The sequence below is a fragment of the Symphodus melops genome (genome assembly GCF_947650265.1).
Source record: "Symphodus melops genome assembly, contig: scaffold_201, whole genome shotgun sequence".
NCBI lineage: Eukaryota > Metazoa > Chordata > Actinopteri > Labriformes > Labridae > Symphodus > Symphodus melops.
This window is the reverse complement of record NW_027636706.1, coordinates 27,501-40,000: the sequence shown is the minus strand read 5'-3', so window position 1 is coordinate 40,000 and position 12,500 is coordinate 27,501. Positions and strand designations below refer to the sequence as shown.

Here is a 12,500-nt window from a genome sequence, read left to right as displayed (position 1 = left end):
GTCGTAGCCGTAGCGTCCGATGGTCATGAGTCCTAAGAAGTGGAGGGCGGAGCACTGAGACACGATGTGCTTCACCGTGCTCACCGTGTCCTCTGGAGGAAGGCCGTGTTTACCTGCAGAGCACACAGGTGACACACTGAGCACACACACACACACTGAGCACACACACACACACTGAGCACACACACACTGAGCACACACACACTGAGCACACACACACACACTGAGCACACACACACACACTGAGCACACACACACTGAGCACACACACACTGAGCACACACACACTGAGCACACACACACACACACACACTGAGCACACACTGAGCACACACTGAGCACACACACACACACTGAGCACACACACACACACACACACACACACTGAGCACACACACACACACACACACACACACACACACACACACACAGAGAAAACTCACTCTGTTCTCCACTCGTGTTGATCTGCACCATGACCTTTAACCTCTGCGTGCTGGATCCTCTCAGACGCTGCCACGAGCTGTTCACCTTGTCGGCCAGCTTGGCAGAGTCCACGGTCTCCACCAGGAACAGGTTCTTAACACCTGAGAACACAGGTCGCACCTTACACAGCTGTGACCCCCCCCCCATCAAATCCACCCAGAACGTCTGCCTCCATGGATGGCTTCAACCCCTGACCCCTGACCTCTGACCTCTGACCCCTGACCCCTGAGTGTGTTCCAACCGTGCGCGAGTGTGAGGTTCCCTGACACACTCACCCAGGAGTTTGTTGACGTTATTCTTCTGCAGGTGACCGATGAAGTGCCACTTTATGTCCGGACACGAGGACAAAATCTGCAGGACAGAGAAGAAGAGCTCAAAGACCGCCGACGACAAAACACCTTTTTAAATCTGATGTGAAAAATAAGAAATAAACACATTATCATAAATGTGTGAACTTACCAGAGGGTCCGCCGCCTTGTCCACCAGCTCATTGACCTGGTGAGGACACACAGGTGAGGACACACAGGTGAGGACACACAGGTGAGGTTTTCCTCTCCCACAGTCAGAATCAATCTGAGTTGGTTTTACTCACGTAGTTTTCTCCAAAGTTCCTCTGACCCTGTCTGTACGCCTCCACCACCATGTCCGGAGGTTTGGTCTTACTGACAGCGACGAGCCGAGGAGGCACAGCAGGCAGAGTCTGAGACACACACACACACACACACACCAACATGTGAGTCAGTGAACGCATCAGTGTGAGCCTCAGCCTGTCAGGATCAAACTGATGATTTCTGATCAGCTGATCATCTCGGACTCATATCTGCACCTTCACGCGCAACATCCTTGTGGATCAGCGCGTGATGAGACCGAGCTGTCCCAGGTGCAGGTGTGTGTCCGAGCTGAGGAGAGGACACACACAGATCCTCCTAACATGCACATCACGACATCCTCACAGTGTGTGCGTGCTGCAGGCTCCTCCTGCTCCCACGCACATCACGCACAGAGCATGCTGTTATGAAAGTGCAGCCGCTCTCTGCCTCGCTTCCAAAGGTTGAGGTGTTTGGCAGCCTTACATAACGCGTCGTGCCGACGCCGGCTGAGGAGCTCCGTGAGCCGGGCTCCTGAGCAGGATTCTCCCGGGCTGTGGTTACCTTAGGCCGGCGTGCGGCAGCCTGGTTCACCCGCTCCACCACCGACTGCAGCGCCTTTCCAACCTCCTCCGACATTGCTGCTTTCCACATACCGTCAGACGGCGACGACACACACACGTCAAGCAACGTAAAGGAAGGCGTCCCCGATGACGTCAGTAACCTTTCGCAATAAAAGTCCGACTGAAGAAGAAGTAGGTCCTGAGCAGATAGCGCCCCCTGCTGCAGAGTACAGCCACTGCTCAGAACACACCAGGGCTAAATCAGTTTCATCACGTGTCACAGCTGGAGCTCTGCACAGCTGTCAATCAAAGTCACACACACACTCCTCATGTCGTCATGATTCACTGTGACAACACACTTCACTTCATGTGTCCTCGACTCTTCAGAGTTCATCGTCCACACATCATGTCCATGAAACCTGAATTCTAAAGTCTTGAGTTTGTACATTTCTTTTCTGGTCTGGAGTGTCACCCACCTGGGGGAGGGGCTACTGCCCTTTGTGATGTCATGAAGGGAACATCTCCAAACGGCCTGTCTGAGCAGGCAGAAGACGGAGAGGATGGACTTTTCTCCTCATGGGGGGTTTGGAGACAGACTAGAGACACATGTTGAGTCTGTAAACCACAGGTGTCAAACTCCAGTCCTGGAGGGACGGCGTCCTCAGACAGATGTGTCCCTGCTCTAACTCACCTGCTTTAAACCAACGTGTTGTCATCAAGCTCTGCAGAAGCCTGATGACGAGTCACTCACTGGATTCAGCTGCGTCCAAGCAGGGAGACATCTCAGTCTGAGGACGCCGGCCCTCCAGGACTGGAGTTTGACTCCCCTGCTGTAGAGGATTTGAGATCATGTGACTTTTAATATCAGTTTATTTTCTAATTATTAACATCATCATTGACACGTGTAGACATCTTTGTTTCTTGTTGTATGAATGGAAACACATCGCCCTCACACGCCTCCAAAGAATGAGCCGACACAAGTTACAAAGAAAAACTGATTTATTCACAAAATCCAAAAACATTTCAAACTGAAGCTTCTGCTCTGAAAAACTAAAGAAGTCCAAAAACATTTTAAAAAGTCAGACTCTCTCCAACGCCTCCAACATGATGATGCTGTTTCCTCGGATCACCTGGAACAGACCACACACGTTAATCACACACACACACACGTTTAACACACTGTAGATGAGAAAAGGCCGTTGAGGATGCTCGCTGTACTGACCACCATGCCGATGGCGTTCTGTTGACCTCCGGGTCCCATCTCGATGGAGTCGTCGACCACCAGGTTCATGAAGGGATCGAACCCTCGCAGGATGCCCTGAACGTGTCTGCCTCCGTTCAGCTTCACTACAACAACAAATCACAGCGTCACCTGCAGCTCACCTTCAAAAGCATCTCCAACATTGATCCTAGTTTGAGCAGCTTTCTGTAGCTTCAGTGTTTAGCCAGCTCTGCATGTGGTGGACACTGTAGCTTCAGTGTTTAGCCAGCTCTGCATGTGGTGGACACTGTAGCTTCAGTGTTTAGCCAGCTCTGCATGTGGTGGACACTGTAGCTTCAGTGTTTAGCCAGCTCTGCATGTGGTGGACACTGTAGCTTCAGTGTTTAGCCAGCTCTGCATGTGGTGGACACTGTAGCTTCAGTGTTTAGCCAGCTCTGTATGTGGTGGACACTGTAGCTTCAGTGTTTAGCCAGCTCTGCATGTGGTGGACACTGTAGCTTCAGTGTTTAGCCAGCTCTGCATGGGTCTGTAAAGCTTTCTGCGTTCTAACCTCTCTCCATGTTTCATCTCCAACATTGATCCTAGTTTGAGCAGCTTTCTGCTGCTGGAGCTTATTAGAAACATGCAGAGGCTTTTTAGCTCGGGTACAATCACTTCTATCTGAAGCAGTTCCACTGCCCGCTTCCATCGCTGCAACACCTGTTCACCTGATAACTGCTCTCATATCTGGCAAACCCAGGGGCGTCCAAAACGGCCTTCAAAGCCCCGCCTACCTTCTCTGGTCCAATCAGATCCAGAGCATTCAGGAGCAGAATCTAAAGTTAGAAGGAGGACATACTGGCTGCTGCATTGTTGTCAGAGAAGCTTCAACACAGCAGGTTTCCTTCATGATCACACAGGAAGAGAGCAGCTCTCTGATTGGCTGACTGATCACAGAGGAAAAGAGCTGTTTGGTCCTTTCAGACGCTACTCTAACAAGTCCCAAAATAAAAAGTGGGGCTCACTCCTCACAGAGACACCAAGAGATACACACACACACACACATGTATGTCTGTTTTACTCACGTGACAGTTTTTTGTCCATGAACCTGAAAAAGAAAAAAAAAAGTTTATGAACAAAACAAACGCATGTTAGCACGTTAGCATGTCTCATTCACTCACAGAGCATTGTTAGCATGTTAGCATGTCTCCTTCACACACAGAGCATTGTTAGCATGTCTCCTTCACACACAGAGCATTGTTGGCATGTCTCCTTCACACACAGAGCATTGTTAGCATGTCTCCTTCACACACAGAGCATTGTTGGCATGTTAGCACGTCTCCTTCACACACAGAGCATTGTTAGCATGTTAGCACGTCTCATTCACACACAGAGCATTGTTAGCACGTCTCCTTCACACACAGAGCATTGTTAGCATGTTAGCACGTCTCATTCACACACAGAGCATTGTTAGCATGTTAGCTGTGTAACATTCAGACTCACTTCTTGAGCTCGGGAGGATGCGCTTTACTCATCTTCTCTTCTCTTTATTCTTCTTCTTCAGGACAAACTGATCGTCTGCTTTTCGTCTCAGCCCGCGGAAGGAGAACGTGCGGAGAAGAACAGGAACTATCCGACGCAACTTCCGGTGTCAGCCTGCTCCTGTTGTGTTCACAGCGCCGCCAAACGGCCTGAAGGACTCACAGCACCAGTTAGGAAACACTGCAGGACTGTCTGGACCATACGGACCCGTTTACTACAGGGACCAGGGACCAGGGACCAGGGACCAGGGACCAGGGACCAGGGACCAGGGACCAGGGACCAGGGAAGGTCAGCGAGCTCACTTCAGGGTTAACTCTGAGCTTTCAGTCCAATGAGGGTCGTTCTCTTCTTGCCTGGCTATATCACCATGGTAACTGATGCTATAAACCTAACCTGCTCCGGAGCAGGTTAAAGCTCCGCCCACTGACCAATCAGATCTTTAGATCATGGAGCTGATGGAGATGTGTCCATCTTGATTTTAACATTATAGTCTGTTAAATGAATGATTATTTTTTTACTCCTATCCTTCAACAGAGACTGAAAAAGCACCAGAACATTTTATTTTAAGATCTACAATGATCTTTTTTTTATTGATGTTTTAGTCAGACAACAGAAATGAGTAAATGATCACAGTTACATGTTACAGCAACTGCCTTGTCTGACATTTACTTTTTCTTCACAAAACAAAAGATGATGAAGCAGATAAAATAAAATACAGATAGAAAAGTTTAGTCCAGCAGCAACGTACAACTCAAGCCAGACCAAGATCTACAATGATCAATATTTTCTTCTTGTTGTTGAATTGTATTTTCATGTTGAATGTCTCCGTGCTGCTCAGAGCTGCAGTTTAAATCTAACTTGTCTCCACTTTAAAGAGTCAACACATTCAGGTCAGAGAGGAAACGAGTTATTACAGTCAGCGACAAATAGAATAAACTGCAGTTTAATACTCTCTGATGTTTCTCTAACTTTAGTCTTTCAGCCTGTTTGTCTTTAACTTATTGATATTATAGTTTGATCAGTTTGTAGATATGATGTGCTGACGGCAGACTCAGGTATGATTGTGATTGGTTAAATGAAGATAACTCCGCCCCTTTATGTGAACCTGCTCTGTGTAACTCTGTGTTGTTGATAAGCAGCATCGTAGGACTGATCATGACCCTCTCTGATGTCAGGGTTAGTGAATCCACCCAGAGAGACCCGGGTACGTTAAACTCACTTTGTAGTCCAGACCCCTGGTCTCCTCCAATCACAGGTCCAGGTTCAATCTAAGAAAGCGTTTGACACTATGGACCATAACATACTCCTGAACAAATTACAAAAATATGGGATAAGAGGTTTTGCTTTTAACTGGATCAAATCCACAAACAGTATGTTAAAATGGGGCGGTACAGATCCATGTGTGGAGTCCCCCAAGGATCGGTGCTGGGACCGGAACTATTCCTATTATACATCAATGATTTGTTCTTGGTTTTCAAAAAGCTTAAATTAGTCCTTTATAATGTAATATATAATGTAATGTATAACGATACAACAATCAGACTGACAGCAAATGATCGAGCTTACAAAAGAAATAAACTGGAAGATTGATTCTGCCAAAACAACTCGTCTCGAAACACGACAAAAACCAAAGTAAATGTAGAAACACCCGTCAAAACAACGGAGCGACTGAAAGAGTCGATGAGCATGTTGGTGTAACGCTCGATCAGCTGGAACCCTCAAGTCAAAGATTTCAGCTCGAATGAATAAATCTAAATATATCAATGACAACAAAGCTTTATATAGTGTAGAGATCTGGGGAAGTGCAGATCAAAGTCATCTTGACCCGCTGTTCAAAAGAAGGCGATAAGATCAATCCAGCTGGAACACACAGATCCATTATTCCTCACATCCAAAAGGATGAAATATGAGGACCTGATTGAACACAAGACGGCTCAGATGATTAAACGCTCGCTGCCTGAAAGTGTACAAAACATGTTCTTCAAATGAGAAGTCCAACCTGAGAGGTCAACAGAACGACCTTGAAAAGCAGGTGGAGCAGCTCTGTGGAATAATCGAGATGAAAACGTGGAACACTTTAAAAAGGTTCACAAAGTTTCTATGATCAGGAGTCGACATGCTGGATGGAGTCTCTCTTCTACTTTAACCAGTTCTACGTTCAAAAAGAATAAAACAGGTGTTTTTAAGGACCAATCAAAGGATTCATTGATTTTGTATTCCTCTCTTTATCATTTGAACGATCACAAGTTAACTGTTTGATCAGTCGGGGTCACATGACTTCACCTTTAGAGCCTTTTATCTGCTGCTCAAATGAACCAATAATCTAACCTGCGGCTCGTCTCCTGCACGCCACCGTCCCTCCCCTACATCCGCTGTGATGACCCAGGACCATGAAGGCCGAGGTCGTCTCCTCTGAGGACGCCCGTGACGACCACGATGACAAAACGCCACATTGACAAAGAAAACACACGCGCACACACCGTGTCATGAAAAAAGTCGACTTTTAATCACGTCATCTAGAAAGTCAAGAAAAAGAGGAAGCTTCAAAAACTTTAAATTAAACACACACACACACACACACACACACACACACACACACACACACACACACACACACACACACACACACACACACACACACTTTGCATAGTGTGAAGACTCCGTCACGTCTTTTTAAACAAAATAAAGATTCTACGTTAAACCCCGAACGCTTCACAGCGAGGCGTGACATCACTTGGACCTTCAGCACGCCATCTCTTGAGTCAGTGCACGTTGACACACCTGGACTAAAATAAAGGTGAGCGAACAGCACACACACCTCCAGCCGTTCTCACATGATTCGTCCTCCGGCCGACCACAGAAGAAGAAGAGAGCGGCGCTCTCCGTGTTTCATGGGATGCTGCGAGAACAATCTAACAAGCTCCGCCCCCTCCCTTCAAGGCATAAAGGTATTTCAGTGTTCAGACGGGGCGTCAGGCTTTGCGGGCCGGGGGGGCGTCGCCCTCCGTGAGGCCGTCCTCCTCCACGCGGGCCCTCAGGTGCTCCTGGCAGTGTTCGAGGAAGGAGTCGAGCGTGGAGAAGCCCTGCTTACAGGGCACGCAGTGGTACAGTCTGTGTCTCTTTAAGCCCCGCCTCTTACTGGTGTCCATGTTGTGTGTGCACACGCTGCAGCGCCGCCGCCGCCTCACAGACGACTGGTGCAGCTCCACGTGCTCCCTGAGCAGAGACTGAGCGGAGAACACCTCTGCACAGGACGGGCAGGGGAACTCTTCCTCTTCTGGCTCCGCCCCTCCTCCTGGCTCCTCCTCCTTCACGCCACACACGTCTGCCTCCGTCACACGTCTCCGACCTCGGAGCAGCTTCCTGGGCCTCCCTGGTCCGGCTCTGACGGTCTTGTTTCCTGCCGAGCTGGACTGGACTGTGTTTGGTCTGTGTTCTGGTTCTTTGGCGCCCCCTTGTGGCGGGGGTTTGTGTTGGATGGCGGTGTAGCTCAGGTCTGAGTGATGTTTGTAGTGCGCTCTCAGGGACAGGTGATGGACGAACACTTTCCCGCACACCTGACACGGGTACGCTCCGGGTCTCCGGCGCCGGACGTGGACCGGTCTGGACTCTCTGCTGACCACCTTCTCTCGGCTGTGTTTCTCCTTCCTGTGCAGGTAGAGCTTCGAGGTGTTCCTGAACACCTGGTCACATGACCGGCAGCTCAGGAGCTTGTTTTTGGATTGTGACCTTTTCATCGGAGCGCCGTTGACCCTGACGTTTGCTCCGCCTTCTCCTCCTTCTTTGGTCTGACGCTCCTCGCCGTGGGTCGTCTGTTTGTGGCGTTGAAGCGCAGTTTGTGTGCGGAAGCTTCTGGAGCAGATTTCACACTCGCTCAGAGCGCGGCTGCTCGCCCCGAGGGGCGTGTCAGATGAGTCAGAGGGGGCGGAGTCTCCCTCTGAACCAGGTGGAGAGTCGTCGGGGAGGTTGCTCACGTCGATGATTGTGGAGGGCGGCTCGCTGCAGCCGGCCTGCTGGTGGTGCAGCAGAGCCTGTTTCTGGCTGAAGCCCCGCCCACATGGAGCACAAGCGTAGGGGCTGGCATCCAGGAGGCGGGGCTGGAGGCGGGGCGATATGTCCTTCAGGTTGACGGGATGACAGGTGGCGGTGTGCAGCGTTAAGGAGGAGCGCAGTGAGAACGCCTGACCACACGAGGCGCAGCGGTGAGGTTTGGGTAACGTGTGCGTCGCCTCCTGATGCTGCAACAGATCCTCTGCGTGAAGGAAGTCCTGGTCACACTCCTGACAGGCGTACGAGGTCACGTGGGGCGTTTCTGGGCGCTGGGTCCGTTGCTGCTTCGTGTCGGCCCGAGCGATGAAGCTGGCGAGCCGGGACAAAGTGTCCGTGGTCGTCTTCGAGCGGCTGAACGACTCTGGAGGCCGCGTGGTGCTCCAGCTGACGCCATCCATCCTCGCTCAGCAACCTGCTGGAGGAGAGAGAGAGACAGAGGGCGAGACAGAGAGAGAGGGCGAGACAGAGAGAGAGAGAGGAGAGACAGGGTGAGAGAGAGACAGAGGGCGAGACAGAGAGAGAGGGCGAGACAGAGAGAGAGAGACAGAGGGCGAGACAGAGAGAGAGAGAGGGAGACACAGATGGTAAAGTCGACCTTCTCTGCTGATTCTCGTTTTTAAACGCTGCGAGCTCAAAGTTAACGCTTCAAGACTCAACGTGACTCGCTGAACCCTCTCACATAGACTCCGCCCTCTCCTGGCAGCCCTGCAGCGTTTGGAGCTGATGACAGGGAAGATATGACCCCCCCGCGTCACAGTGTTTATCTTCCCCCCGCGTGTCACAGTGTTTATCTTCCCCGCGCGTGTCACAGTGTTTATCTTCCCCCGCGTGTCACAGTGTTTATCTTCCCCCGCGTGTCACAGTGTTTATCTTCCCCCCGCGTGTCAGTGTTTAAATTCCCCCCGCGTGTCACAGTGTTTATCTTCCCCCCGCGTGTCACAGTGTTTAAATTCCCCCCGCGTGTCACAGTGTTTATCTTCCCCCCGCGTGTCACAGTGTTTATCTTCCCCCGCGTGTCACAGTGTTTATCTTCCCCCCGCGTGTCACAGTGTTTATCTTCCCCCGCGTGTCACAGTGTTTATCTTCCCCCCGCGTGTCACAGTGTTTATCTTCCCCCGCGTGTCACAGTGTTTATCTTCCCCCCGCGTGTCAGTGTTTAAATTCCCCCCGCGTGTCACAGTGTTTAAATTCCCCCCGCGTGTCACAGTGTTTATCTTCCCCCCGCGTGTCACAGTGTTTATCTTCCCCCCGCGTGTCACCGTGTTTATCTTCCCCTCACGGTGTTGTTTTATTTTAATGGATAGTTTAAGGTCAGGTGTGTCGGAGAAGTATGAACCAATCACAAACAGCAGGTGAACTCGCGCATGCTCTGTCACAGGTGTGATCTGTTTAATGAATCAGCTGTTTGAGCTTCTCCCTTTAAACCTGTAACGATCATTATTATCACGTCTTGTTGGAGTCACGTGAGCAGATCAAAAACACCCGAGCACAGGTAACGGATTAAGCTAATTTAGCAGCAGGTTCTGGAGTTCACTGCGCGGCTAAGAGCAGGCTCCATGTTTGCTAAAGTTAGCTCGATGCTAGCTGAGCTAACGTGCAAAAGGACGAAGATTTGAACGTCACACCTGCGCGCGGCTCTCAGGTGTGACGACTCGCGGGCTCACCTGTTGGATTCACACGGTGTGTCGTGGACTCAGTCCTGTGTAGCATGGCTGCAAAGTGAAAGTTTGTGAGGAGACTTCGCTGAACTCGCTACGTCACTTCCGTCACGTTACGCCACGCCCACTTTAACTACTTCTTTTATTTACGTATCAAACAAACATAAATAAGAGCGGAAAAAAAAATACTGATTAAAAATACAACCTAAAGATTGTAATAATAAATAAATGAAAACAATGACTAAACATTTAAATATAAACCGGAAATAAAATATATCTCTGTCTCCACACTATGGAGCCCCAGAGGTCCAAAATTGCAACACAAACGTCATCTCAAAAATTACTCATTAGAAACATGCAGAGGCTTTTTAGCTCGGGTACAATCACTTCTATCTGAAGCAGTTCCACTGCCCGCTTCCATCGCTGCAACACCTGTTCACCTGATAACTGCTCTCATATCTGGCAAACCCAGGGGCGTCCAAAACAGCCTTCAAAGCCCCGCCTACCTTCTCTGGTCCAATCAGATCCAGAGCATTCAGGAGCAGAATCTAAAGTTAGAAGGAGGACATACTGGCTGCTGCATTGTTGTCAGAGAAGCTTCAACACAGCAGGTTTCCTTCATTTGTTCTTAATTCTTCTTAAAATGTTTCCTGTCCTGCTCACTCTCTACACAGCTCTCTGATTGGTCCGTTCAGATATGAACGTTTGTTTTTATGTCTAATGTCAGGGTGAAAGACACACTTTAAAAAGTCACACGCACACACACAGATGGTCAGTAGTTTAATGTAAACATGTTTGTTTACAGCAGGAAGTGTAAGAAGTCTTCATCAGTCTAACGACTCTAAAACATGTTCGGTTTATTATTGTTAGAACAGGAAGTGAACACACACACCTGTTGACACGAACACAACAGGAAGTGAACACACACCTGTTGACACGAACACAACAGGAAGTGAACACACACCTGTTGACACGAACACAACAGGAAGTGAACACACACACCTGAATGAAGAAACTCAGTTTAAGGCGAGAGAAGGGAAACACAGAGACATTCAACGAGCTGCAGAAAAACACAAACGGCGTGATCAGAAGCTCCGTCGTGCGCCCGCCACCAAACACGTCCAGACTCACGACCAGCTCCCGAACATGAACCAGGACGACCCCGTTTCTGTTTGATTCTACCACGGAGACTCGCCATCATGAGACGGGCGTATACATCGAACACGCCATCATGAGACGGGCGTTTACATCGAACACGCCATCATGAGACGGGCGTTTACATCGAACACGCCATTTCTAATTTCACTGTTTCTAAAGTTCAGAGTTGTAAAATCAGCCGAGAGACGACGTCAGAGTCCGTTTCTTCTTCCCGTGAGGAAACGCAGCCCCGCCTGCCAGCTCCTGTTTGGCGGCACCCTGAAGATCTTTATGGGGGGTCGGGTGGTCTCGCCCCCCACGCACCGAGGCTCCAGTCCTGGTCACATCCCGCTGCACGCTGGATTGTTGACGTGTTCAGGAAGTCTTTTTTCTGCTCTTTGTGTGGCGACGGCGTTATGAAGACGGGCTGAAGAGACGAGCCTGAACATGTGACCTGAAGGAGCGCGATGCAGACACACGCTCGAGTCACTACTTCCGTGTCCGTCCTTCTGGATTCCTCCGTTTGTTTGGGATGGAAGGTGGCGTGCGGCGTTTAGAGGTCAGAGGTCAGCTGATTGAACGGAGCAGGTGATAGGATAAAAAGTCACAGAAGAATCTCATAAAAACAACTTGACAGTGTCACATCTTAAAATGTTCCCTTATTCAACAGCTCATCATCAAACCTTTCAAAATAAAATACCAAGTGTGAAATAAAAGCCTGATGTCACAAACGCTCGGCGTGTTCCTCGCTGAAGAGACGACAGTACTGATGATTGTTCAAACTCTAACAGTCCGTCTCATCGTCTCTACGTGTGCACCATGAACGCACCACCCGTGTGGCGTTCACTGAGCAGAGGAGCCGCGGCGAGCCTGTCTTCGGGTCCCAGCGGCGCCTGAAACGACCCCGTGTGTTGGTGCAGGTTTTATCTCTTGTAGTGACTCGGAGCGTCTGCAAACATGTACTTCAGCCGGTACGCTTCGGCCAGCAGCAGACCCACCTCCTCGTTACCCCAGTGGATTGTGGGAAGGTTCTGCAGCAGCATGAGCAGACCCTGAAGACAAACACACACACACATGGAGTTCATGTTAGACGTGAGGGTCAGGAGGACGCTGTGACCTCACGCCTGGTCGACCCGTGCAGGTGACCCTCTGAGGGGTCGAACCTGTGGACCCGTCCGAGCAGGGCGCAGCACCACAGCTCAGAGACCTGACACCTCTCGAGGGACCGGACCGGGCCACTTGAACCAGCTGACTACTGCCCCCCCACAACAGTTCCCTA

At 50.0% G+C, this 12,500-nt stretch overlaps 4 protein-coding genes across 13 annotated transcripts in view; all 4 read right to left on the bottom strand.

Moving 5' to 3' along the window:
- Window positions 1-1,814, bottom strand: part of plpbp (pyridoxal phosphate binding protein) — a 4,137-nt gene extending 2,323 nt beyond the window's left edge. The window contains exons 1-6 of one of the 2 annotated variants that reach the window (XM_079372931.1): window positions 1,557-1,814; window positions 1,076-1,183; window positions 943-978; window positions 759-834; window positions 444-584; window positions 1-113 (exon numbers count right to left, since the gene is read on the bottom strand). The exon at window positions 1-113 is cut by the window's left edge and continues 30 nt beyond it. In XM_079372931.1, the coding sequence (XP_079229057.1) occupies window positions 1-113; window positions 444-584; window positions 759-834; window positions 943-978; window positions 1,076-1,183; window positions 1,557-1,724 (642 nt within the window). In that variant the 5' untranslated portion in view covers window positions 1,725-1,814. The remainder of the gene's footprint in view (window positions 114-443; window positions 585-758; window positions 835-942; window positions 979-1,075; window positions 1,184-1,556) is intronic. The other variant, XM_079372932.1, reaches the window with a different exon arrangement.
- An 800-nt stretch (window positions 1,815-2,614) lies between these two features.
- On the bottom strand, window positions 2,615-4,738 carry snrpg (small nuclear ribonucleoprotein polypeptide G). The gene is made up of 4 exons (XM_079372924.1): window positions 4,338-4,738; window positions 3,920-3,942; window positions 2,856-2,980; window positions 2,615-2,763 (listed from the first exon to the last, which is right to left on the bottom strand). The coding sequence occupies exons 1-4, from the start codon at window positions 4,367-4,369 to the stop codon at window positions 2,713-2,715; spliced, it is 231 nt and encodes a 76-aa protein (XP_079229050.1). The 5' UTR covers window positions 4,370-4,738; the 3' UTR covers window positions 2,615-2,712.
- Window positions 4,739-6,860: 2,122 nt separating this feature from the next.
- On the bottom strand, window positions 6,861-10,512 carry LOC306819157 (uncharacterized protein). 3 transcript variants are annotated; one of them, XM_079372923.1, is made up of 3 exons: window positions 9,069-9,178; window positions 9,022-9,036; window positions 6,861-8,838 (listed from the first exon to the last, which is right to left on the bottom strand). In XM_079372923.1, exon 3 carries the CDS (start codon window positions 8,822-8,824, stop codon window positions 7,349-7,351), a length of 1,476 nt encoding a protein of 491 aa, XP_079229049.1. In that variant the 5' UTR covers window positions 8,825-8,838; window positions 9,022-9,036; window positions 9,069-9,178; the 3' UTR covers window positions 6,861-7,348. The 3 variants fall into 3 exon arrangements, with proteins under 3 accessions (XP_079229049.1, XP_079229048.1, XP_079229047.1); XM_079372922.1 differs by lacking the exons at window positions 9,022-9,036; window positions 9,069-9,178 and adding an exon at window positions 10,091-10,512; XM_079372921.1 differs by lacking the exons at window positions 9,022-9,036; window positions 9,069-9,178 and adding an exon at window positions 10,091-10,511 and having other exon boundaries at window positions 6,861-8,841.
- Window positions 10,513-10,877: 365 nt separating this feature from the next.
- Window positions 10,878-12,500, bottom strand: part of tbc1d22b (TBC1 domain family, member 22B) — an 11,307-nt gene continuing 9,684 nt past the window's right edge. For 4 of the 7 annotated variants that reach the window (XM_079372925.1, XM_079372927.1, XM_079372928.1 and 1 more), the window contains one exon: window positions 10,878-12,273. In XM_079372925.1, coding sequence (XP_079229051.1) covers window positions 12,145-12,273 — 129 coding nt within the window. In that variant the 3' untranslated portion in view covers window positions 10,878-12,144. The remainder of the gene's footprint in view (window positions 12,274-12,500) is intronic. The other 3 variants (XM_079372929.1, XM_079372930.1, XR_013778493.1) reach the window with 2 other exon arrangements.

Coding starts and splice junctions, on each gene's coding strand:
- LOC306819157 (XM_079372922.1), bottom strand. CDS start 8,824: ATGGATGGCGTCAGCTGGAGCACCACGCGGCCTCCAGAGTCGTTCAGC.
- snrpg (XM_079372924.1), bottom strand. CDS start 4,369: ATGAGTAAAGCGCATCCTCCCGAGCTCAAGAA. Junction 3,943..4,337: donor CATCCTCCCGAGCTCAAGAA/GTGAGTCTGAAT, acceptor TTTCTTTTTCAG/GTTCATGGACAAAAAACTGT. Junction 2,981..3,919: donor CATGGACAAAAAACTGTCAC/GTGAGTAAAACA, acceptor TTGTTGTTGTAG/TGAAGCTGAACGGAGGCAGA.